This window comes from Peromyscus maniculatus, chromosome 1 (assembly GCF_049852395.1).
Source record: "Peromyscus maniculatus bairdii isolate BWxNUB_F1_BW_parent chromosome 1, HU_Pman_BW_mat_3.1, whole genome shotgun sequence".
Taxonomy (NCBI): domain Eukaryota; kingdom Metazoa; phylum Chordata; class Mammalia; order Rodentia; family Cricetidae; genus Peromyscus; species Peromyscus maniculatus.
The window spans coordinates 59,261,512-59,288,941 of record NC_134852.1 but is presented as its reverse complement, the minus strand read 5'-3'; the positions used below and the strand labels follow the sequence as shown (position 1 = coordinate 59,288,941).

Here is a 27,430-nt window from a genome sequence, read left to right as displayed (position 1 = left end):
AAAGCCATGCCACATTGTATGACATTTTACCGCAGAGTATTGTGTGTGTGCCACGTGTGCCTGCACTGTTGTACATGCATGGAGTTGTACATGTATGTTCCTGTGCAAGTATGTGTATGCAGACACACATGCTCAGGTCAGAGGTCAACCCCATGTTTCCATCCTCAGTCACCAGCCACCTTGATTTTTGAGACATTAATGATCCCCTGGGACCCTCCTTTTTTCTGCCTCCCTACTGCTGGGGTTACAAGCACACTCCACCACATCTTGTTTTTGCTTTTGTTTTTTTACTTGGGAACTGGGGATCAAACTCAAGTACTTGCGCTTGTGTGGCAAGGACTTGAGAGACCGAACCCTCTCCCCAGCACTCCACGCAGCACTTTTTGGCATTTATCCGGGCTTGCTTATGTCCAAGTTCACTCATCTTAATTACTGTATGTTAATCAATTGTGTAGACTGTCCACATCTTACTATCTTACTTAGCCCTTTTCTTCCTGACTAGGTTTTACAGTGGAAAATAATGCTGGAATTAATGTCCTGGTCAAATCTCTCCTGCCACGTACATCTTTAACTTCCCTTAAAGTTCCCAACTTGCTGCTAACAGTTGGAAAATCACTGTTCCAATGGTTTATTCCCAGGCTTATTTATTTTATCATGACTTGTTAACGCCCGCGATGGTTAAGAATCCCAAATTTACTGTTTTCGTTGATGTGGCATACATCACATGGTCAATTATAGCAGGAAGATGGGCAGCCTGCTGTCAACAAATTTCTTATTGTATGTGGGCAACAAGCTTCTGTGGTTCGTTACTGTTCTGTGAGATCATGTGAATGTTGACTCAGGCAGCTGAACTGTGGTGATTCACTTGAATCACCTTTAAGCCTGTGGGATGCAAATTCCTCGACAAGTTTTGATCTTTTCTAATCTCTTTGCTCTGTGCCTTGGAGCACTTCTCTCCTGATCAGACCCAAACACCCACATGCTCCAGCTGTTTAACTTTTTCTTTGGCTTCCTTGTAGGTAGGGATGCTAGTGTTTCGTTAGCTGCACAGAAATGTTGTCATCAGAGGAAAGACTTTTGTTGTTCTTTGAGTTTAGTTTGGGTATTTCTTTGTTGTGCTTGACAGTACTCATGCTGAAGTAACCATGACTCTATGTGGACTATGGAAAGCAGCTCATTGGTTGAACTGAACAGTCTGCCTTAGTTGCCAATTTGTATCATCAATCAAAAGTCACAAGACATAAAAAGTTGCATGCAATCACAAGTTTATTTAGTTTCAGAGAGGGTGTAGAACAGGGAATATTGTCATTTATACCTTCAGGAGTATGTCAGAGCCTGATGGCCACGCATGGTTTGAGACTTGTGTTCCAAGATGCAGATCATGAAACTCCAGCTACTTCATCAGCGTGGGAAAGCAGCAGGGTCTGAGAACCTTTACCTTGAGAGCTCAGAGTCTCCCACTCCACTCCTCAACACCACCACTCCAGGGACCAAACTCTTCACATACGTATTGCAGCTGTTAAGATCAACTTCCTGGCTTTCTTGTAAAATTGACAGAAGAGACAAATAAAACCATCTTAGATTTTTTTTTAAAAAGTAATTTATTGTTTGACATTTCATGCATGTAAACAATTTATTCTGTTCATGTTCATTGCACCACCCTCTACACTTCTTGGTTCTTAGTTAGTTAGTTATTTCTTTAGTTATTTAGTTAGTTTTGGCTTTGTCATGTACTGGGCTTAACCAGGGTCTCCCATGTGGCCATGAGTGGGGAGTTATCTACTGGGGTATGAGTAGCTCCTTAGTGGCTACATCAGTGAAGACAGTGACTTCTACTCCCCCAGCAGCTCTTGACTGCCATTGGCTTTCCTGGGGGGTCAGGGTGTCGTGACCCCTCCCCTTTCTATGACTAACTGTTGCCAGGCCACATGCAGGTAACCTCAGCTGCTGTGAGTTTGTGAGGACCATGGCTTTGTCATGCACTTAAGCCGGCATTCCATGGTCCTCTTCCCATCATTTAGCTCTTACACTTTTACAGTCCCTCTTGTGCAGTGTTCCTTTAACTTTGGAGGGGCTGGTGTAGGTGTACCATTAACTAAATATTAATCAGGTGTAGCGTCTCATTACATGTACCAAGTGGACTTCATAGATAACCTATGAGAGGCATGTAAAAGGAAAAAACTATAACATATCATCATTCATTGGTGGTATTGGTCCTGAGTGACACACTTTTCCTGTAATATACCCTGCTTTTATAGAATGTACATTCCCCATTTATATAGTAATAATTATTGTTCCTTATCCAAAACCTCAGAGATATGAATTATAATTTAATGGCAACCTTTGCTTATAATATCTGAATGCAAGATAATGATATTTACTCAGTGCTGCTGAGAGCAAGTGGAGGGATTACATGTGTGGTTAGTATAATCATCCTACTTTTTGATGTGTTTTGGGAGCTTTTAAAGATATGTTGTTCATTAGTACTTAGGGCAGCACAGTTCTCATTCCACTGCATGCCAACAATTAAGCAAATCACAAATATTTATTATGAATTTTGATTAGATACACATTTAAATAGGTAAACTTAAGCAAATAAAATTAAGATTTAATGCCTAATTTGTTTTAAAAGTATTCTTTTATTGGGGTCAATAGCATGCAGTGTGTGTGTGTGTGTGTGTGTGTGTGTGTGTGTGTGTGTGTGTGTGTACTGAGAACTAAGCATTAGGCTACAATGTAATTGCTTATTCCTATTTTCAAAGCCAGCAACGTACACTGTTACAGACAGCTTATGTCGTGTTCTTATTTTCCTATTGACTCCTGGGCACAGTTAAAGAGCTCATTTTGTAATGCTATTATTTTCTAATCAGTGTTTCCTATGGAGATTTCATGAAGACTTTTATTTAAATTCTGTACTAGAGCATAAGAAAAAGAAAAACTAAGCAGAATGCCTGTGAAGGAAGGATGTGTGGCCACACTTTTATGCATAGATATATAATCTTGTCAGTAGAGGTTGTACCAAGTCAAACATTTGAGATGGTTCTCCTTATGGGGTGAACTTTATATATACATTTTCTTTTGTCGTGGATGAGTTTTTGGGGTGTATCTTCAAGTCTTTAATGACAAGGTCTTGGTAGGAGTTCCACCCATTGCTTATAAATTGTGGTCACTGATAAATGAAAACCATTTACAAAACATACATGTTTAACAGTGATTTGAGTGTAGTACAAACTCTGGCCATTCATTTCTTGGTGTTCCTTCTCTTCTCAATACAAAGTTCAGGGAGGGATATTAGACAGCTAATATGTCAACATTCAACATTTTGGTCAGGTAGGTAAATGGAAGAGTTTTCAATGTTATAAATAATTGATTTACTTATTCAAGAATAGGATTCATCTCAAAAAGGTTGGAATGGGGCTGGGAAACTTCAACATGAAGGGCTGGCAGATTTGATCAGTACACATCAGCACAGATCAGTCAGGAGCATAGAGTAAAAGCATTACCTGATAAAACACAGAAAATGAGTAAGAAGTGGGTCCTTTTGAAGGAATGTGTCTGAACACTCCTGACAGAAGAAATAGTGTAACATAAGGTATCTTGTTACAGATATCTTGTGGAAAAAGAAATCAATAAATATTTGAAAATTCATTTGTATTTTAGAGGCAGTCAGCATGTTTCCCATGGCTACCCAACAATAAAAAATCGTTTAAAAAGAGGAATTTTTTTTCGAAGTAAAATATAATTCTGTAAGTAAATCTAAAGTGGATATGGAGAGCTGAGAACTTTCTGACAAGTGGCTGCTGGCAAGTTTGGAGCTATGTTTCAGCAAAGTTACCAAGCACTAGAAAATTGCAGAGAGAAGTCATTTCATTTGATGTTTCTGAGATTTCTGTCTCTTTTCAGTGATAGAGATAAAGGACATGCTTTAAAGACAGTCTGCAGGCTTCACTTTAGGGTCTGCAGAAGAATTCAATATCAGATTTGAGAGTCTGAGGATTTGTCCCACTTTCATGGGGAAAAACAAAACCTCCCGATATTTATACCAGAAACTCTGAGTTTTGTAGATATTATAGGATTAGATGGTAGCTGCATGGGGTTTCTTCCTGCAGACCCTTAGAGATGCTGATTATTCCATTTCATCAAATTTCAGTTGAATGGAGCAGTTGATGATTATAATATCAGTGTCCATGAGGTCGCAAGACTGGCTTTGAGGCACATGACAGGGACTAAGTACAGAATGACCTTTACTTATCGTTAAAATATCCTTAAAGGACAGCCCTATGAATTCCTGTCATGCCTGTGGCTAGATGGCATTTCTGGGAACTCAGGCTCCTATTGTGGTGCCAGCTTTGTGGCCTGGAGATGCCCTGGCATCCATTCTGATTCCTACCCATCAACTGATGGGCTGGACTTCAGCCTAGGCCTCATTCTGACCCACTGTGGACCTGGATGAGGGTCCTTGATGGGTGTGTTTGGTTGTTCCTCCACTACCCCACCCCACCCTATCCTTGGGCCAACTAGAAAGGAGGGTTAACAGGAAGGCGAAAGAAACTAGTACTTCTTAGCTGCTTGTGTCTGGACCTCCACACTGAAGTTCCTAGTTAGATGGTTTGGTCTTGTGCTCAGTTACACACTGGCTTCTTTTTAAATTTTCTAGATCATAAAATGAATAGCCAAGATCAAGGAGGTGGCCCAAGGTAAATTTTATAAATCCACAAAGCAATTATCACAGCCCCACTTGGTAGCTTGTTATCAATCTGGACCCTCAGGCCCCAAACTAGTTCAGCTATGTCAGAAACTTTACACAGGCAGCACCTGGCAATCTGCATTTTTATTAAGCCCTCCAAACAATTCAGATGCATGCCAAAGCTCGAGAAATACTGTCTAGACTAGCCTTTGAAGGTGAGAAAAGAGGCTGAGGGTGCACTCCCCATCTAGAAAATGGAAGCTGTAGTCCCAAGTCTATGATGAGATGAGGCATCAACCACTGGTAGGCAATTAGTTCATAAAGGATCATGCTGGCAAACCAGCATCGCAGGGAAGAGGGGCTTCCAGCAGGAGTGCCTGTCCACTGCAGAGGCTTCCAGCAGGACTGCCTGTCCACTGCAGAGGCTTCCAGCAGGACTGCCTGTCCACTGCAGGCAGCCGAAGATAATCAACACATAGTATATTTGCCACTTTCTCCACGCCAAATATTTCAAGTTAACTGAGCAGAGCAGCCTTCTTCCTGAGCTGGTGTTTGGTATTCAGTCTTTAAAATATAGCACTCTAGGCAACCATCACTACACAGTGAGTACCAGACTTCCAAAATAAACCCCATTGACCACTCTGATTAAAAATGCAAAATCTCTAAGATGTTCTCCACTTTCTTCCTGTTTATATTTACTAAGCACTAGTTGTATTTGAGTAATACAGACATATATTTTATTCTTTTTCTTGGAGTGTGTCTTTGAAGTCTAGGGTATATGTTCTAATGGTAGCACATCTCAGTCCATGTTGTCATATCTGAAGGCTCAGTAGCCACATGTGGTTAGTCAATGCCCCATCGGACAGAGGAGGTCTAAATCTTGGGTCAAGGACAAAAGCTGGGCCTGGTCAGAGCCTCAGCAGACTCACTGTCAGGGACTTTGTCCCAATCAAATGTCCTTCTGCACGTGGTCTGCTGTCTCTCTGCTAGTGTTATCACAAGGAGCACAGTCATGGGGTTGATGAGAGACTGGGATGCCTGACGTTCCTTCAGGGTTGCCTCACATTCTCATTTCCTGGCTCGGTCTTATCTCTCTTCAGATTAAGTATGACTTTTAAATCAAACATGGGGTTGTGTATTGACTTGGTATTTGCTTTTCCTGCCAAAATAAGAGCTCTTTTTACGACACTAAGGTGTTTATCTCGCTAGTACCCTGTACTTAGAAGAAAGCAAGGGCAGTGGAAGCAAACAGTGAGCACTACAGTGGCTTTACAGCCTGACATTTCACACCATCCCTCTCAGTCCTGTGACAGTTATGAAGTAATAACTGACATGGCTGTTCAGACCCCACACAGCTGAGCTAAGAACTTCATCACAGATTTTGTGTTCAGGATCCAGTTTGCAATTCTCTCCTCCTCTTATATTCTCTCCCCTTCTCTCCCTCTTTCTTCTCATCTTTCCTTTCTCCCCTCGTCTCCCCCTCTCAGTCTCATGTAGCTTAGGTTGGCCTTTAACTCACTGTGTGGCCAAGGACTGCCTTGAACTCCAGCTCCTCCTGCCTCTACCTCCCAGGCTTCGGGGTGGAGGGGTTACTGGTGTGTACTGATATGCCCTGTTCCAGAGCTCAGATCTGAATCACTTTCTTCTTTGGGAGACTAAACCTTGCCTCCTCTACTTCCTGCACTTCTTGTTGTGATTTTCTGTTCTTCTCTATATTGATTGTTAGACAATGCTAGCTGCAGGAACTGGATGCAGAATTTATTGACAGGGTTGGATATGCTGTCAGCATATGCACTTGATTGCCCAGAGCATTAAATGTATGTTTTGATTCCTACAAAATTTACTGGGCTTGTCTTAGGGTCCATCTATGTCAAATAATACTGGAAGACACTGCTGGGAGAGGCAGTGGGAGGGAACTGACCTACTGAGACTGAGTCATCTCTCAAGATGGGAAAATGTTGAGGGGATCACACATTTTCTTTTTCCAAATGTTTTGACTTCCTATCCAAACCCAGATCCACAGAATCACACAGAGTTACCTCACTACCACAGACCAGTGCTCAGAGCCCATGTAGTAGCTGGCTCACAAACAGTAATAGCAACCACTGCTTTAGGATGCTCATAAAGTCTCTGGGTCAATAATCCAGATAAAGTCTAGTGTAGCTCGATTCTTAAAATCTTATTAATATAAAGCCAGATATTGGGGTGAATGCTGAAAGAACAGAGAAATAGAACAAGCCACAGCCAGTCTTACCTTGCCAACTCCTCAGCTGATGTTGTTTTCTCAGACTGAAAGCCTCTGAGTCTTCACCCGAATGGATCTCAGCTGAACTGCTGCTAAAAGCCTAAAAGCTTAAAAGCCTCTAGTTCCTGGTCCTCATGCCTTATGTACCTTTCTGCTTCTTGCCATCACTTCCTGGGATTAAAGGCATGTGTCCTTCCCAATATGAGATCTCAAGTGCTGGGATTAAAGGTGTGTGCCACTACACCTGGCTCCGTTCCCAGTGTGGCCTTGAACTCACAGAAGTCCAGATGGATCTCTGCCTCCTGAGTGATAGGATTAAAGGTGTGTGCCTCCACTGCTTGGCCTCTTTGTCTAATTTAGTGGCTATTCTGTTCTCTGATCCCCAGAAAAGATTTATTTGGGTGTACAATATATCATCCACAGTCTAGCAGGGATGGCTTGTTTCTCCTTTATATTTGGTCCTCAATCAGGAAGGCTTCAAGGGATGAGGAGAGGCTAATAGCCTGCAGGCAGAGTCAAATGAAGGCTTCTTTCTTCAGCTGTCCAGAGCAGTTTTCTTTGCCTTGGAGATTGGACTCATTTGGCCACATTGGCTGGTATGTGCCAATGATCACACCTCCATGTATGTTCTTGCTTTCTGATACCACCCACGGTAGTTGGGTTCTGAGACATGATGACAGGATGTGAAATCCCAGGTACAGATTACTCTAGAAGCTGCTCAACTCCTCACAAGCCTTGGGAGTAGCATGGTTGATGCTACATTTTTGTCAGTTATGCAGATCTAAAACCAGTCCAGGTTCAAGGACAGTGTGATTGGACTGGACCTCTGGATGGAGTAGGATGAAGCTACATTGAGGATCAGCATGTGGGATGGGAGATAATGTTATAGCCAACTTTGGAAAATCTATCCCTTCACCCCCACAGGAAAATGCAATTTGCTACTGCCTGTGAACAACAGGAGCAGAATCACTGGTGGGGAGGCAGATGTATCATATGGTCACATTTTGTGTACATACAGGGGCTCTCTAACTCCCATTGCAGGTTTTCATTAGGGCAATCTTTACACATCTGTCATATTGTTATAACTACATGGGGTTTCTTAAAAGCATATCATTTTGCTTGGCCAACTCTGATTCAATCCTTTCATTCAATGCCACTTACCCTTGCAAATCTTCTCTGACCCCTGGATTATGGTCCCCTGTTGTGGGTTACTGTAGTACCCTGCTTGATTTACCTGTATCACCTAGGATTAGAATGGTCATTTGTATCTCTACATTGTAGAATTCATGAAGTCAGGCTCAGTATCTGCCCTCTCTTATCATATTTCCTGTGTGTGATATATTGTTGGAATTTGCTTTTTGTCTGTTCTTTTCATATATATTTTCTAAAGGTGAATTGGGCAACCCAAAGGAAGAAAAGGACCACAAACATATCATGATGCTGCCTCCCTCCTTCTCATCTCTCTCCTCTATCTCTTCCTCCTTATTCTCTTCTTCCTCATACCTCCTCCTCATCTTCTTCACTTATGGAGGTAATCATTTTCGCATACTTATTAGGCCCCTGGGCAGCTGTGGTGGTTGACTCTGCAGGCAAAATCATGGAAAAGGACTCCAACTTATGGGTAATCAATAAAGAAAATTGCCCCAGGCTATCTGACAAAGAGAAGCAAGAGCTTCACCATACTGCAGAGATTTTCCTTATTTAGAGCACCACAGGTTGAACTCAGAACTGTGTATCCAAGGAAGGAAAGAACGCTTCCATTCAACTGGACTCCAGCTCCTGACTTTTGTTCAGTATCATGATGTAAACTGCTGGGAGAGGCAAGATGCCAGGGATGGATTCCTTTAAGTGTCCTTTCAATCTCAGTAAATGTTTGCTCACACTTCTAGGGTGATGTACCCTTTGGTGTTGGCAAGACTGATATTTTCTGTTTGGCTGGGGTTTCTAGTTTGAGTCTGAAAGTTAGATAAAGCAAAACATGATAAGATTTAGTCATCTACTGGATGTTGAACTGTGAACAATAATCTCTAGTTGTACTTTTCTGAGTTTTCATGGTCCTCAGCAAGAAAAGTAGCAGCAATTGGGTGAGGCACTACTGAAGCAGGTACAGTGGGGTTGGAGGATGAAGTCAGGAGAGATGAAGAGACAAGTTAAACATGGAAGCAGGAGTGACACACGGAGAGTGTGCTTTTCTGTTGTTCTGTCTTCTTTTGATTTACTTTACATAGAAGAAACAGACTCAGGAGCATGAGACTTCCCTGTAGCTCGCAGCTGCTTCCTGTTGGGCTGTGGATGTAACACTATTTTCTTTCTCTTCCCCTTCAAACACCCTGGTCATGCATATCCATGAGTACTCCCTCAGTGTTCTGGTGTCTCTCCAGCAAGCAGTGAAGGCCACTGACTCTTGTATATTATTAAAAGGACCAGCCTTAATAATATACTTCCCAGGTACTCAGAAAAGAAACTATGAAGGGCAAGAATTATTTTTAGGAAAAGAATCTAAGTACACCAAGCTCTTTGTCTGTCTACTTTATTCCTTTGGGATAAAATCCTATCCACACAGCTACAGTTCTGTTCTCATGCCTAGCTCCTTTCTTGCCTGATTTCTCTCTACATTTATCTATTGTCTCCTCTAAGTTCTATCTTAATTCTCTTATCTTAGTTCTGCCCCATCTAGGTTCTCATCCATCTAGTTCCTTCCCATTTCAGCTCCTCTCCCATCTTGTTCTTCCTCATCTTCCATCCCATTCTTCTAGTATTCTCTTCTAGCCCTTCAATCTAGTTCTTTCCCATCTAATTCGCTTCTCTCCAGTTCTTACCCATCTAGTTCTTCCATTCTCTTTTCTCTTCTCTGTCTTGTCCTCAAGTCCTCTAGTCAAAATCCTCCTTCTCCATCTCAAGTCTCTGTCCCCAAGTTCTCTAGGGTATTCAGTTATAAACCCAAGCCATAGTAATCTTCCCCCTCCAGCCAGGTCACCAGGCTTGAATCCCTACAGGATCATAAAGGTAGGTAAGAATTTTCCTCAGGCAGTGACCATCAGGCTTTCTTTTACAACCTGAAAATGGAGTGGTTAAAGGAAGAGGTCAATTGAGAACTAATGATCTGTTCGTATATCAATAAGGGGATCTATGTGCTCAATCTACATTCCTAAAAGTAGTTAGGTAAGAAGTTGGGTGGCTATAATGTTAATAACAGTAAAGGAGGGTCTCAGATTGCATAAGAAATAAAGCTATCCACCTGACTTAGGGAACAGGCGTCATTTTTACAAGGGAAATGTGTTTTTACCTTAGTTCAGGTGGTCTTTGGCCTTGGATGTTTGATCGGTATTTTAGATAAATACACTTTTAGGAGTTCTTGGAAGCACACAAGAAAATCATTTTAGGAACCAGTTAATATATATACAAAAGCTAAAACATCACCAAGACTTCTTAAGCCATGGCTTGATCACAAAAGTAGTAGCCTTTGTGGTAGTAGCCTAATTCCATCACATTTTCCTGTGGCTTGCAGCAACCGAGCCTCACCCACCACTACTCTCTCATGGCCTTTTGGTGTAGGAATTACACAGGAGTCTGATCTTTTCCTGGACCTGCTAAATAGACTTACATATTGGGGGTCTTCCAACAGTTTTCCAATAATTCTCTCTCTATCTCTGTCTCTGTCTCTCTGTGTCTCTCTGTGTCTCTGTCTCTGTCTCTGTCTCTGTCTCTCTCTCTCTCTCTCTCTCTCTCTCTCTCTCTCTCTTTCTCATGATTTTGGAGGCTTTGAACCCCAAATTAAAGAAATAAGCAAAATTTCCAAAGGCTCCATTGGAGAATCATTTTTGCCTTTTCCAGCACTCTGGGGTTCCCAGTGTCCAAGGTTCTTGCAGCTCCTGGTGTTACTGGCCCTTCTACCAGCGTCTAGTAAGTATTTGCCCTGGTCCTCTGTTGATCCTTTTCCTCCTATGTATCTGTGTGTCATTTCTTCTGATAAGGGTATTTTCATTGTGTTTAAGGTCCACTGGAATCCCAAAGAGCCCCATATAAATGGCCTGTAGATATCTATTTCCACAGTAAGATCCCATTCCGAGGTTCCTGGCAGGCATAGAATGTTAGGGAACACTATCCAGTCAGTTACACTTGGGTATGGTTGACGGATTCAGCAGGCAGGAAGGGATGTGCTGAGAAGAGTGGTCCCAGTGACAGTATGTTCTGAAGCTCTCACAAGCCTTTAATTTCTATTTTCTTTTCATCTGGCATTTTACAAGTCCTGAGCTCCAGAACTTCTGGGTACCTCCATGATCACCCATGAAGGAGGAACAAAGTAGTTTCTGCACCATCACTTTTATTTTGTAGAAAGAGAAAGAACATCTATTCAGGCAGAATCCCTGAAGTCGAAACAAACGTTTGTAATAAAGGAAAAACATTAACCCAGCATTATTTTTCTTGCCATGTTTTATTTTTAGAGTTTCTTTAGAGTTTCTCTAGGTAGCAGTGGAACCAAAGACAAAAATCAGAAGCCGCTTTCCTCACAGCAGACAGATAAAAAGGCTCAGGGAAAGGGTCACTTTGGGGATGCGCATATGACCATTAAAAGAAACCAAAGTCAAACAAACAGCTTTGAGGCTTTCTTTTATGTTAGCTGTGAATATCCCTGTTGGGCTGGGTGTTTTCAGTGAAACCCCAAAGCACAGGCATAGATATCAGTTATTCGTTAATTTCATAGTTTAATGGTGCATTTCTAAATTATCCCTGTGGTCCAGTGACTAATGGTTCCTGAATCTCTATCACTAGGCTAGGAAGCTGCTTAGTGCTTTTTATGTTTTTATTTGTTTATTTTATTTTAAAACAATATATTGTGATTATATTCTTTCTCCTTCCCCAGTCCCTCCCAGACATTCTGGCCTCTTCTTAACCACCTAGCTTCAAGTTTTTTATCTTAATCAAAATCTAAGCCAAGGCAAAAACATAGATTCTGTTTTGTGTTGGTGAAATATTCCTGAAAATGAGGCTTGCCCTGGAGAGTGGTTGATAGACCAAATGACATTCCATTAGAGAAAACTAGTTTTCCCTCTCCTAGGAGCTATGACTTGTGCATAGCTATTGGCTAGGAGTGGCTCTCTTTGTCTACTTTCCCTTCCTTCCCCATGCTGGGATTGTGTCTGCCTTGTGCTTCTGTGGTTTTTGTGCATGCTGTTACAAACTATTTGAGTTCCTATGTGCAACAGCCCTGTTGTATCTGGAAAATGTTTTCTTTTTGTCCTCTCTGATAATTCTCCCAGCATCTCTCTGAACTGATCTTATTGCTCACATTTTGGGGCAACAACAAAGGGATTTGAAGACATTAAGCATGCTTTTGAAGACCACAAAGTGAGTGGATTATATATAAAGATAGATTTGAAGTGCAGGTCATTTGATTTTCCAGAATTTCAGGAGGTCTAGAAATTTAGGAAACATAGAAGAAGCAAAAATAATTAGTAAAACATTCCTGGAATTATTGGGGTTGGCTTCACGGGAAAAATAACCAAATACTTAATACTGGTGGTGGTAGTAATGCTGTTGATTGATGATGGTGATGCTGATAATAGTGGTGGTGTTGGAGAGGGTAATAGTGGTAATAAGGGTTTTGGTGGTGATGGTGATAGTGTGGTGGTAGTGGTGGTTATGGTGGGGCTGTAGAAAGGATGCTGGTGTGACAGAATGATCGAAACAGTGATGATGATGTTAGTGGTGGTGATGATGGTAATGGGGACACTAATTATGGTGGCAGTGTTGATGGACTCTATCCATCCAACAAAGAAGCATCTACTTGTTCCATCAACAATACCACATACATAAAAGAGTTTATTTCCATGAGTAGTCATTATGTAAATGTCTCTTGAACATCTGCTTTGTGGGATAATCTGTTTGGACGTGAGGAAATGAAGACTAAGGCTTTCTCTTGGTACTGACTATATTTTACATGCAAACAGAAGCACCATTTGTTAAAGCTCCTATAAGAGGCAACTTGGATATCCCCATCTACCTTTGCCAGTCTCCAAAGTTTTACCTTTTCACAGGAAATCTTGGATATGTCTGAAATGAATTTTGTTCTTCTAAGTTCCACCAACACCCCAATCTCTGTTATTTAGCAATAAACTATACCTGTTGATTGTAAAAAATTCAAAAACTTGAAGTGAATAAGAAATAGTACAAGTGTCTTTCATTTATCCTCTGCCCAGCTAAACAGCAAATCACTATTAATGGTTTAGCATAGAATGTTATAGGCTTTCTCTATATATGCATGAGTGTTATATGTAAGTATAGCTAGTGCATATAATTTTTCATATTTATTACATAATGCCATATATCTAAATCAAAACCACAAGATTAAGTTTTACGTTCCATTTTGCTTCTTCCTGCTTTAGAGGAATTAGGAAGGGAGAGAGCGAGTCTCCTTATTCATTTCTTCCACTGTCTCTAGTGCCTCTTAATGCCGTATCTGTCCTGGCTGCTACCCTACTCAAAGCTGTAAGGACAGCCTCTTGATCAGGAGACCAGCTCTACCAGTGCACAGTTAAACTGCCTCCAAGAGGCCTCCTCTCCTAGGGGGAGCCAGGATGGATGTTGGTGGAGCTGGAGGTGGTTTAAGCTAAAGCAATTTGTCTCAGGACAGGGAAGGTACAGACCCGAAGGGTCTTATGCTGGTGTGTGCCCCATGCATGAAGACTGGAGCCCCATGGAGAACTGACACAGATTTTAGCACCTGACCTCAGCAGGGAACCGGCAGGGCTTTAGCCCCCAAGACCCCTTTCTGGCAAGGCTAATATCCCCTGTGAGGTGTGGATGGCTGTCCCAAGAACATTTGCCTGTGATTCCTGGAGCTGTGGTGGGACCCTGCTGGGTAAAGGGCACCCAGTAAAGAACGTGATTTAATCTTCCTTCCTAGCACACAGTGATCCTAGAGCTGCTTCTATTTTGACATAGAAAAAACGCTACTTGAAGTAAAAAAAAAAACAAAAAAACAAAAAACTGTGTTGTGTTATAAATAACCTACATCCTTAAGCCCCAATCATGGAGTTTCAGAATTTGTATTTAGAAAACTAGGGAATGTCTTTAACTGAAGTGTTTGTTTTGTACATAACACATTTCCTATATTACTATGAAATAAATAGTGTTTTCAACTAGAGAAGAACAGAATATACATGGGTCATTAGCAAGATAATCAACATAAAAAATTCCCATTCTCTGAAGTCCATTTCATTGAATTCTAAACCCCATGAGATTTTACATTCCTGTGAGGGCATGGACAGAACATCTAATGTGGTAATTTTAATACCTTTAATAATAATTTGTAGAGCATGGCACTTGCTTTTTTAAACATTATTGTATTTCATTGATATCATGTGTGAGAGAAGTGTGTATGCACCAGCATGCATGGAGGTCAGGTGACAGACTACTGGAGTCTCAGGGGTCAAAATGGAGACATCACGTATGATGGCACGTGCTGAGGCATCTTGCCAGAGGTACAGAACCATGTCCGGGACCTAATTTTATGTTTCCATCACCTCAAAGAGAAAACCTCATGTCCACCAATAGTCATTCCCCATCCACCCGAAATTTGTCATGAGTAACCATGAATCCACTTTATCTAATTTGGATATTTTCTATAAATTGAAACTCTTAACATATGTTCCTTTATGATTGGCTCTTTTTTTTAATCACGTAAGAATTTTGGCATTCATGATTCATTTCGTGTTGTCTATCAGCACTTCATCTTGAGTCATTGCTGGGTGATTATTTCACATTTCTTTTAGACATTCATCAGTTGACCACCACTTCACCTTTCAGGTGTTATGAACACTGGGATATAAGTCTCTGTATGGACATAGGCTTTCTGTTCTCTTTGGGTAGGTACATTGCTCTGATAAGCTATTCCTCATAGTTTGAGAAACTGCCAAGTTTCCAAAGTGGCTGAAAAATTCTATATACCTACTAGTGATGTACAACTGATTCAACTTCTTTACCCAATTTGCCAATTTATTATTTTATGTTTTTGCTATCATGGTTTTTCTAGTGAGTTTGAGGTAATATTTCAGTTTGGTTTTAGAATTTCCTAATATATACACATTTCTTCATGCATTTTTTGATATCTGTATATCTTCTTTGAGGAAATCTATTTTGAACATTTTGTCTCTTTTTACAGTAGAACTTAATGTTTTAGTATTAAGTTCTAAAAGTTCTCCAAACTTTTTTTTTTGGAGAAAAGAAGACAACTTTATGGGGTCTACTTTTGTCCATCTTCACATGGTGATTCCAATGAGGCCACAGCTTTGCACAACACAGACATTTCAAACAGCTGTCTCAATGATGCTCAGATAAGATTAGTTGTAACATTAAATCAGTAAAATATTGTTTTGGGGGGTTGTAAACATGTTTCATTGATATATAACAGAAAATAGGAGAAATTGAATAGTAAGTCCTATTTGTGGATGAAAATGACATACTGTTATCATCTTTGTTTTTGTTTTTATTGCATGTGGGGTGAGTTAGTTAATTCTGAGGACCAAACATTTGTTCATAGCCATTTCTCAGAACAACAAATGAGTATCAGAGAATAGTTTCTGTGAATAAAGATGGTTGTTGCTAATCCTGATGTCCTGAGTTCAATCTCTAGAAAACCCATATCACTCCTACAAATTTTTCTCTTATTTCTACACTTGTGGTGTGGCATATTCACACTCATATGCCAGCACATACATAAATAATTTTAAAACCCAAACAAGTACCATTGAGGTCACTGACAACCAAATGATTTTCTGGCTTTCATCTATAGAACTTGCATGGGATAAGGAGATACAGACACATATAAGTTGTCCTCTCACTGCCACATACACATCATAGCAAAAGGATATACACACAAACATAGTACAAACATTTTTAAGTTGATGAAATAAAAAATTAACCTAATTATTGAGAACATATGAAATGACTTTCTAGTTTAAATTATTATAGAATTTCAAGAAGTACTATGGTTCATCAAAACATTAGTGATTCCAGTCTATATCTTATTTAACATTTAATTCTCTGATTTAAATATATGTCATTTTAAAAACAAATCTCAGTTGGGTTTAGTAATTCCAGCATTTGGAAGATAGAAGCATGCCACTCTCTCTTAGTTTGAGGTCAGCTTGGTCCACAGAGTAAACTCCAGGACAGTCAGAGATATGTAGAGATATCATGTCTCCAAAAAATTCCAAAAAGAAGTAATCTCAATTTATGAATTTTATCCTAATATAATCTGAATGGTAGGTCCAAACTTTTTAATAGATTTATGACTGGAAAATACTTCATTTCACTTTGTGGATCATGTCCTCAGCAGCATCTGAACGCTATTCCTTCTTAGCCAGTCACTGTAAGAAACAAATGCAGCACAACACCATGCTAATGTCAGCTTGCTTCATTGGTTAGCTTTTCTCTTCTCAATCTCACACACCAGCTCAATTAACACTTTCTTGTCTTAATTCTCCTTGACTTTTCTGCAGCTTCTAAGTTCCCTCCCTCTCCTCCCATCCCTTCCTCCTTCCTTCCTTCTTTTTACAAACGAGTATTTGTATTAGCACTTAAGTTTCAGAAGCTCTGCCAGAGGCTGGGGATAATGAAAAAAAAAAAAGATATAATTTCTATCCTCAAGAGATGTGTGCTTCAGTAGAGAAGAATGGCATCCATCATCGATTAATGAATGTAGAAATGGAAGTGTGGTTAGCCCATAAAGGAGAAGAGCGGGTAGTGACCTGAAAATGTCACAGGGCAAATGGCTCCCGCCCAGGAAATCCAGTGTTCTTCCATCGATGAGTTGAAGGTTTAGTTGAGATCTCAAGGGCAAGAAAATACTATTGAGGTGGAAAAAGAAAGTACATATGGACAGGGAGGAGCTAGGACCTTTTGAAAGAGGAGACAAAGCAATTCTAGTTGGGACAGAGCAGAAGCAATATCATGCTGTGCTGGATGGTTTTTAAAAATTGTTTACTTAAGAACAGTAAGGAGTTTTTCTTTGTTTTTGTTTTTGTTTTTAATCAGGAATGGCAGGATAATCAAATTCTATTTCCCAAAAGATTTCAATACATGCCATGTGAAGAATGACTCGGAGTGAGAAAGCAGTGTGGGGAGCAGGGCTTTGGGGGCTGTGCCGCTGAGGCTTAAGTGAGAGGTGTGGTGGTGTGTGAGCCGCACGGTAGTGGGAATGGTACAGGGATGTTATCTTGGGGGTTCCCAGGAAGGGAAATCTGCAGTCAGATAAAAAGAGGCATCAGAAACTAGTAACGACTCCCTGGCTGTTTTCTTCTTCTATTGCGGGACAGGGAGCACTTTGTTGAGTCTTCCAGTCTGTGAATACTAAAGGAGAGAGAACACTTTTATTAATTTTTCACTACTGTCTGGCAAGAGTGCAAATGTAGTTGAAGCACCATGAACGACAGTAGTGGTAGTCAAGTAACTCACTCTTGCAGCACTCACTGGCAGCAACATGCTGTGCTTCACCTTTATTAACCAGCTGAACTTTTACCACAATTCCGGGAGAGAGGTCCCCATGAGTCGCATTTTACTATTAGTAAATCAGACACAGAGAGATCGAATAACTTACTACAGTGCGCATAGCTGGAAACTATCAAACCCAGATCTTCAGCCTGGGGCATCTGGTTCTGGATTCTCTTTTCTCCATCCTTATATCTTGTCACTTCTCATGAGTCCTTATGCATCTTCTACTTTTGACATTGCTTACAGCATCTGGCGAAGAATTTGATATTTTTCAAAGGCAATCATGTGTTGCTTGTACCTCTCTGTCAGATAGATTTTGAAAAATGTAGTCATTTTGTAGACTTGGGCAAGACTATGGATAATGAGATATGGGAGCCTCACAGCCCTCATCCTTTGGATAGAGCTTGACTCTCAGGAAGTGTTAGATCTCCCAGAGTTCAGGGGCAGTAGAGAAGATGTGTTTGTTTCATCTTTGGCAAGATGAGGCCACTTCCACTTGTCATGGTTTGGCTCTGGTCATAGCCAGGTGGCTTCCGATCACTGGTGCTGGGATGGTTCACCTGGTATGAAGATCCTCAAATCTGAGACCCTCACTCACCCATATTATGATGCTAAGCAGGTTGTTCAATGTCTTTTTCTTCATTTCCTTATTATAAAATGAGAAAAATTCTCAGGGTGGTAGGGTGAATTCAATGGTAGAGTCCAGTATATAGCATTCTCCCGGTTCAATACCATTATCTAAAATGTTGATAGGTAAAGCGAGGGCTTCAAAATGTCCCCCAATTATGATATGACTTTTTTATTAGCATAATAAGCTAATTAGCATTGATGGCAAAAAAATGTGAAGGTATCATAAGGCAGTAATGCATGGTTGTTTCCACAGTAGGATAAGATAAACTACACACTAAGATGGGTGAAATTCACGTGGTCTAGAGAACAGATATAGAAATGATATTTTTTGGGGGGAAATGTGGGTTTGAAGTGGTATTTAAAGCTAGACAGGGCTATATTTATTCCAACCATGTGGAGGAGGAATATTTTGAGTCAGAAAAACAATATGAAAAACCTAAATAGGACAGGAATGAAGTTCTGTTGCTGGGACAGCAATGGCCATCTCTCATTGCATAAGAGAACTGTCCTCCAGGATACTGAGTGACAAGAGCAGGTAGTCAAGGCTGGACCTGACTTTGGAATGTTTGGTAACCCCCAATGTTGTTCTTTTGTTTTGAGTATTCTTTGTAGGCAACTCTGGCTGAGGCCATCCCTACTCTTGAAAGACAAGTGTATATGTTCTTGCAATAAGCATTTTCTCTCCTGTGGAAGCAATGACTTCTCTGGCACGAATTCTCATTCCAGGCTGTGTGTGCTCCTCTTACCTTGACCACACATGCTGGTTTGTCCACATCATTCAGAATTATGCCATTGTCATGACACCATTATTAACAGAGCATCCTTTGCTTTAGATATGTCCCAATGGTCACATGAAATATGATCACCTACTTAAAACTGTTTCACTTCTCTCCTGTGTTCTTGTTAGGTATACTTTGGTGTCTGATCACCATAAATCATTCATGTGAGCAGAGGCTGTGTCTACTCATCTTAATATTACCAGTTAGATCCTAGTAATTGCTTATGAAATGAATTATATAGGAGATTGTAAATCCTAGAGTCTTTACCTTAGTGTGCCTAGTGTCATGAGGTATTGTACCTACACATCCTAGATACTTGGTAGTGTATACACGGCATTGGACATCTGTAGGCTTATTCTATTCTGAAGCACGCTGGAGACGGCTTCTGCAAAGGCTAGCAGTCTGTCCCTTCTTGCCGCTTGCTAGCCTACATACATTTCTCTCTGACATTTCTGATTGGTCTTTAGGCCTCAAGAAACAGTCTATTTGAAAAATCCGAGCTATCCAAAAAGCCAGACACATTTCTATATGTACTCTAGTTTTTGTGAAATTTAACCTTTCTCATGGTAAAGGCCTTGTTAAAAATTAAAAATGACAAAGAAAGACATTTCAGTTGATCACTATATCAATTTAATACTTCACTTAACAAACTGTATTGAATTTTTATTTTTGCTCCAATTAGTGCTATTCTTTGGACTTTCTAGCTGGAGTTTCCATTCTTGATTACAGCCTTTTGTAATTTTAATAGCTTCACTTGACTTTTCTTCTTGCAATGTTTAAGAAGCTACTGATGATAGCAGGTTTTGAGAGAAATAAAGGATATACATTTTCCATATTGTTTATCTAGGGTATGAGAGTGAGGGTAGTTACTTATGAGAACTGGTCTCAAACCTGGGCATTTTTAGTCTCCTCCTGGGTTGCTTATACCCGGGTGCTTCAGTATCCATATAAGGCATCTATACACAGTCCATAGGTTAGTTCTGGGGCCTACGGCAATGAGTTGTTTGGAGAATTAGCTAGTGAAAGACCTCAGGAGAGCACTGAATGCCATCCCCTCTCCGACTCCATAGGCCCTGTGCTAGCCTTTGGAAGTACTTGTTGGTAAATGCTCTTTGGCAGGCTGTCTTAGCTTGGCTTTCCTCTTTGGAATTTAGTGTCTTTGTATAGACAAGACTGTGTCTCAAAAGAAAATAAAGGGAAGGAAAGAAGAAAGGTGAAGGGAAGGAAGGAGGGAGGGAGGGATGGGAGGTGTGGGGAGACAATGGCTACTACACACAATGGTTTTTCTGTGCCTGGCTTTTTCTGCCCTTGATGCACTTGAGATTTTTGTAACTCTGAAAATTGGTTGTTATTATCCCATTTCAGGTAAGAAACCATTAGAGTTGTCAACAAATTTATGTTGTCACACTCTAAAATAAGGCACTGGTTTTTCAGAAGTGTCTATGCTGTACTGCCCCTGGATGCACTTAACAATCTCTGAAGAGATCTTCGGTTCCCATGATCTGGGTCAAGGAGTGCTATTGGAGCCCGGCAGTGCATGTCCGGTCTGTTTAGAATCATGAGATATACATGAGAGCTGGTCACAAAGGAAATTCACCAGTACGGATTTCCTCAGCACCGTCATTGAGGGTCATCCTCTAAGACTTAAATATGAACACATGATGGGTTCCCTGGCTCCACTAGGACAAAGGCAGTAGATCCAAAGAGGAAGTTCCTCTGTTTCCCAGGCTTGCCCCAAACTTAACATTCTCTTGTCTCAGCCTCTCTTCCAAGTGCTGGGATCAAGGGCATGCATGATTCACCATGGCTGGCGAGTCACTGCCATTCTTGTTGGTGAGTTGCAGCACACATCTCCAGCCAGCCCAGCTGTTCCCACTCTTGTAAAGACACCTCTCCTCTCCTCTTCTCCCACCCTGCAGAACATGATGATTGCGGCAGTGGACAGCACAACTGCGACAAGAATGCCATCTGTACCAACACAGTCCAGGGACACAGCTGTACCTGCCAGCCGGGCTATGTGGGAAATGGCACCATCTGCAGAGGTAGGCTTGCCGCTTTGTACCTGTGCTTGTGGAAAGTCCTGTTGTCACTGTGATAGCTGAACACAGCCGGTTCCTGCCCTTGGTCTACCTGCTGGCCAGGACATTGTGAGTGGAAGAAAAGCTTTAGCAGATTGGGGGCTGTCTGCACAGCCTGGTACAGTTCCACATCTGAATGGAGCCCTCTAGTTGTGTCTTACAGAGCAGGTTGGAACTTGTGAGGGAAGATCCAATTCCGGTATAAATTTGGGTCCATGTGAACTGTGCTCAGAGGGCAAGTAGGTGCCAATCCTGCTCACATTTATAAAGACTGTCTGCTTGACTGAGAAAATTGACACTTAGAAATACTGCTAAGAGCTCAGCCAGTGTTCTGGCTTTGTGTTCATTCATGGTCGTCTTCACATCCTTCCTTCAGTCTTTTGTTTGTTTGTTTGTTTGTTTTCGAGACAAGGTATCCCTGTGTAATAGTCCTGACTGTCCTGGAACTCGCTTTGTAGACCAGGCTGGCCTCGAACTCACAGAGATCTGCCTGCCCCTGCCTCCCAAGTGCTGGGATCAAAGGCATGTGCCACCACCACCCAGCGCTTCCTTCAGTCTTATAAGAATGGGGAGCCTCACTTCTGCTTCCTCCCAGCTGGCCACCCACTAGACACACTCTTTCTCTACACAAGCACATTGATTCCACCCAGTCCTTGGACACTGACATCCTCTCAGTCTTCATGGGTGGTCACTTCCTTTATGTCTCTACTCTCATGTCCACATATCATAGAAGCATCATGAGGTGTCATCATGAGGTGTCTATCAACAGTGGACCCTCAGTGCTCTGAATCCCAAACCTTGCTCTTCTGCTTCTCATAAGCAGCCTGAATGGACACTACATGTTACACATTTGTGTTTGTCTCCTGTTATTTGCCTTTCCATGAAGGTAGAAGGTCTGGGTAGCATGCACATGGCCCTATCCCCACAACTTAATGTCTAGGAAAAGAATGTGCCTGGTGTACTATAGCTGTTCATTAACTATGTGATAACCAGCCCAATCAAAGAGGAAAGAGACACAACTTCCCTCCTTCTCTCCTTCCCTTTCTACATCTCCTTCTTTCCCAACTGGAAATTAAAAATTAAAAAAAAATCAGGAAAGAAAGACAAAATCACAATATGTACCTTTTAAAATACCATTTTTTGATAAACAGACTAAAGCACTTTAAACCAAGCAGCATGTGTTGCTAAATATCTCGGCATTTAGGGTTAAATGGACAGAATGCTTGCAGACAGTTCCAAATGAGATTAGCATAGCATGACCCGAGGGTTAAGGTTCTGAGTGGGAGAGTGTTTATCTGCTTTGCCAGCCCAGCATTAGTGCTGAAATGGAAATCAGGCTTTAACTAAGCAGTTGTCAATATGTAGCTGATAGACTAAGCCTCCTTCCTTATCTGTCATTAGCGGGATAAAATCTAGTGATCCTGGAAGCATTCTTGTCTCGGTGGCTGATAATATTGGCATTTATTTTGTAAACACACAATGAATGGGAATTCTACATCTGGACACCAAAAAGCAGAGGTAAGACAGGGTCCCAGAGGACTCATCATTTAAAAATGGAAAAAGATTTGAACCAATGCTTCCAATCCAAGTAATACAGTTTACAAAGCCACACTGGTTCATACAAAAGAGGCTTACAAGAATTATGAAAATATTGAGCCTTGTACTAAGCTGGGGTACGCTTTAGGATTCCTTTGGTTACAAGCAACAGGAAGCAAGCATGAGCACTGGCTGTGATTTGCAAGGCCCTGGGACAAATGAAAATGTGGGCTCCCTTTACAAAAGCAGGCAAAGCTTGCTCCTTAAGGCAGTCAAGTATTTATTCTCATTTGTGCTGGGAATTAACTGTTCGGTGGTGTTTCCTTGAGCATGGAGACAGGCTCTGTATGACTTCTGACCCACAGGGCATCTGTGGGTCTTTCTTGAAGTATGACATCCTCATATGGATATGCCCCCCACATCCTGACCTTGCTTAAGGCAGAGAACTTGAATCAAGCATCTCCCCTTCTCCAGATTCCATATACTAAATCCACAGCAGACAGGGCACTCAAGGATATGATGATCTCTGAGGCAATTCCCTGGATATCTGCATCATGTACCAGGTCCTTGATACCCAGCATCCAGGAGGGCACTGTCATTCATATTCTGGAAATAGCACAATATATGTGCTCAACCCCAACCCTTTCAGTGTCTGCTAGTGGAGCCTTTAAGCTACTTTGGTAGGATAAAGAGGGAGAGAGGCATCCAGAGGGACTGTACTTGAACTCAAGCTCTAGATTTCAAGGGCATCCAACCCTGCCTCTTGTCTTATCCAAGAGCTGGTGAGTAAGGGAGATGATACACAAACATGTTGGGTGTATGCGGCCTGGCTCATTCTTCACCTCTGCACTACGGATCAGGGTGCCCAGGAGAATTCTCATTCGGGATCTTACTGAACTCGGCTTAGAACAGATCCAGGTGTGTGAGGTTATTAAGAGCTTTGCAGTGGTGATTACAGAGTGTCAAACCCTGAGTGTAGCGTCCTTCTAGGTGTTGCATTCTTGTGAAGTTGGTCTTACATGCTGTGAACAAGAATTAACTGAAGGAATAAAGCTTTCCCGGGACTGTCACAGGACCTAAGGGCAGAAAGGAGCCTGGGATTGGGGATAACTGCCCTGAGGGATACCATGCTAGAAACACATGTCCTGCGGCTTCCCTTGTGGGTTGGTTCAGGATTCTGTCGCTTTGTCTCAGAGGCTGGGTGTGATCAGGTAACTTGGTGTGGTCGTTCTCTTCAAGCTGACTCATAGCAGATCGGTCATGACAACTGTTTATTCGCTGATTAATTCTGAAGAACTGTTGTGGTGTGAGAAGAGCCTGGACATGGTAGGTTCCCACACTCTGTATGAACTGTTGTGGTGTGAGAAGAGCCTGGACATGGTAGGTTCCCACACTCTGTATGAACTGTGGTGTGAGAAGAGCCTGGACATGGTAGGTTCCCACACTCTGTATGAACTGTTGTGGTGTGAGAAGAGCCTGGACATGGTAGGTTCCCACACTCTGTATGAACTGTTGTGGTGTGAGAAGAGCCTGGACATGGTAGGTTCCCACACTCTGTATGAACTGTTGTGGTGTGAGAAGAGCCTGGGCATGGGAGGTTCCCACACTCTGTATGAACTGTTGTGTGAGAAGAGCCTGGACATGGGAGGTTCCCACACTCTGTATGAACTGTTGTGGTGTGAAAAGAGCCTGGGCATGGTAGGTTCCCACACTCTGTATGAACTGTTGTGGTGTGAGAAGAGCCTGGGCATGGTAGGTTCCCACACTCTGTATGAACTGTTGTGTGAGAAGAGCCTGGACATGGGAGGTTCCCACACTCTGTATGAACTGTTGTGGTGTGAGAAGAGCCTGGACATGGTAGGTTCCCACACTCTGTATGAACTGTTGTGTGAGAAGAGCCTGGACATGGGAGGTTCCCACACTCTGTATGAACTGTTGTGGTGTGAAAAGAGCCTGGGCATGGTAGGTTCCCACACAGTACCAACTGAAAGGAAGGTAAATAAAGCAAGCACAGGAAAGCTGAAATGCCACCAGGAGGCTTCCTCTCCTTCCTCGGGGCAGGAGGAAAGCCTAGATTGGTGATCCTGTGGGCACACAGGTCCCTAGTGCAGAGGTGAGGAAGGCACTGGGAGGCATAGGTCCAATATATCCACATCCTCTCTTAACTCACCTGCAGTCAGGTAAGACTGTGAGGCTGAGTCAGGAGGCCAGGTGGGATTGCTCAGGGGAGAATGTCAAATGGTGTGTGAGCACCTTCTCCTGAGTGCCACTCTCCTGCTGGTGGTCACTAAGATGTTTGTGTCTGTGCTCTCGCTGGTGTTCTGATGTATTAGATATGTCCGGAGTCTTTTACAAAATGTGTCATTACGCACCTGGAACTCAGAGCTAAGAAGCTAAGTGCAGACTACTGTTCCCCCCTCTACATCCTGACAGTTACTCTGAAGAATGCTCGAGAGCTGGTGGGAGGCACTTGCTCAGACTTTCCCAGCATGTCAGGAGCTGATAGATTGTGACGCCCTTGTGATATCTTCTAATGGCCTTCTTTTGTCTCTAGAAGTGAATTGATTAATCCTCCCCTCCCTGGGGTTTATTTTCAAGTATGTCAGGGGACACTTTCATGATCCTGTAACATGTGGAGATGTAGTCTTCTCTAGTTTCTTTTCAAGTTCTGGGTGCCCATCCTGACGCCTTAGGCTGGGTGATCATCCTTTTCTGTGTCTCAAGAAGCTCTCTGAACACGACTACCTCAGCCTGTGCCACCGCTGGTTTGTTTGCACATCTGTTCCTGCACACACCCACAACAATGCTTAGCAAAAGGGGAGTGTGCTCTAATCCTGGGGAGTTTCCTCCCGAGGGAACATTAGGCAAATAGTCTTTCTAATGGAATATGCACTTAGGTATCTAGAAGATTTTTATAAGAAAGCAAGCCTGTCTGGAGTCATAAGAATGAGGGGGTCACGCAAGCTTTTTCCCCATCTGAGAAGTCACTGATTCCTGAAATAGATATGCAAACCAACCCCCGTGTGAAGCCTGGGTTGCTAATGGGTGTCTGGCTTCAAAGAAAAGCACTAGTTGGGTTCACTGCATAAATTTTAGGCACATAAGCGAGTCTTTCTTCTAAAGCTTCTAAAAATCCGGTAGTTCTTGGAGGTGATGTATTATGAGCACTTTGCAGGGAGTACTTGCATAGAAGAGCTACTTCCTAGACACATCTATTTGATAGCAAGCTGGGTACAGTGTATGCCAGGAAGCCAGAAACAGAAGGCCAGGGAAGGTCTGGCCCAGAAAGAGTAATGTGACAGCTGCACCAGCAATGCCACTGCAATCTTGAATTAGAGGATATCCTAAGGACGGCAGACATCTTCAGGTGCAGAGACGATTTCAGCAGCTCGCCAGCAGTGTGAGAGGGAGGGGGAGGGAGAGGGGGAGCAGAATAGTAAGTTGTTATACCAAGCTATCACTGGAAATAATAAAATTGATGAACTGCCAGGCTGTGAATCAGAGAAGATGAAATTTGAAGATTTTGAAGCAAATAGCAAGGGAAATGTGAAGCCTTTGGCAAAGGTGCGCACAGCACTCTAGACAGAGTTCTGAAACGTGGTTAATGTAATGAGGAAGAACTCAGGAGGGCTTCATTTTGAAATTCTGCTGTTAGGTTTGCAGATGGAATGCTGGGGAAAACGGTGAAGAAAAAGATTGACTGATAAGATAAGAGGGCTTGACCCAGCTAGAGACCAGCCCATTTGTAAAATTGTGTCCATACCATAAACAGATAAGGAAGCTATGTACATCTCTACTTATAGAGCAATTTCCTAACAGCTCAGAAAGGATTTTGAAAATTTATCCAACCCCAGACTGGTTTATATGGGCAGAAAACAAATAGATTAGGGTGAGCCAAGGATCAGACTCAGTGAGTATAAACTCTTGAAGCAAACATGGGGTATTCCCTTTTAAATTATTTATTTTTGTATATGTGTGTATGTCCACTTATCTGTATGAACACCCATTATACAGGAACCTGCAGACGCCAGAGGGAGCATCAGATTTCCTGCCATTTGGGTTACAGGTGGTTATAGCCACTGAAATAGGTGCTGGGAACTGGACCCAGGTCCAAGGCATGAGTACAGTGCTTTCTACTGCTGAGTCACTCCTCCAGCCCCATGTTTATATTAGCAACCAGAAGGGCCACCTGAAATCTTCTATGTATGGAGGTTAACATAAAGGATCCCCTTCCATTAGTGTTTAAGAATCTCCTTAGTTGCATATAGATGTTCTTGAGCCAAATTAGGTTGCTGTGAGGAATGTGACTCTCAAAAAATTTAGGACTATTAAGTTTGACTATAAATCATTTGCAAAAAGACAAAACTGACATAAATGTGAATGAAGAAGACTCCAGTTCAACTAAGCTCAGCTAGTCAGAGAACATGCACAACACAGACATAGATTTGAACATAGAGAGGTAGGAAATTACTTGTCAAAAACATGCAGACCCAAAACATGCTTAAGTACGCATAGACCTGAGAAGTGGTTTTCAGAACATTAAATCTGTCTGTCCATCCATCCATCAGTTTCTATCCAGCCATTAATCTATCTCCATTTTTCTTCCTAAAAACTTGTTTCTTATTAAAGGAAGTTGTAGCTGAAGTCTTCCTGTGTCTCACCCAGTCTGCAGCTGCTCAGACCCTAGTAAACACACAGAGGCTTATATTAGTTAAAACTGCTTGGCCATTAGCTCAGGTTTACTACTGACTAGCTCTTACACTTAAACTCAGCCCATTTCTGTTAATCTATATGTTGCCATGTGTTCTGTGGCTTGACCTGTGTGTCATTACATGCTGCTCCCTGGAGGGCGGGTTAGCATCTCCTAACTCAGCCTTCCTCTTCCCATAATTCTCCTTGTCTGCTTATCTCACCTATACTTCCTGCCTGGCTACTGGCCAATCAGAATTTTATCTATCAACCAATCAGAGCAACACATATT

The 27,430-nt window shown here is 41.9% G+C and overlaps 1 protein-coding gene across 3 annotated transcripts in view; it reads left to right on the top strand.

The window, feature by feature from the left end:
* The window catches only part of Nell1 (neural EGFL like 1), an 850,243-nt gene that overhangs the window by 528,522 nt on the left and 294,291 nt on the right, over window positions 1–27,430 (top strand). For 2 of the 3 annotated variants that reach the window (XM_042277006.2, XM_042277016.2), the window contains exon 14: window positions 20,755–20,877. The exons of the other annotated variant lie outside the window; for it this stretch is intronic. In XM_042277006.2, the coding sequence (XP_042132940.1) occupies window positions 20,755–20,877 (123 nt within the window). The remainder of the gene's footprint in view (window positions 1–20,754; window positions 20,878–27,430) is intronic. 3 annotated transcript variants of the gene reach the window in all.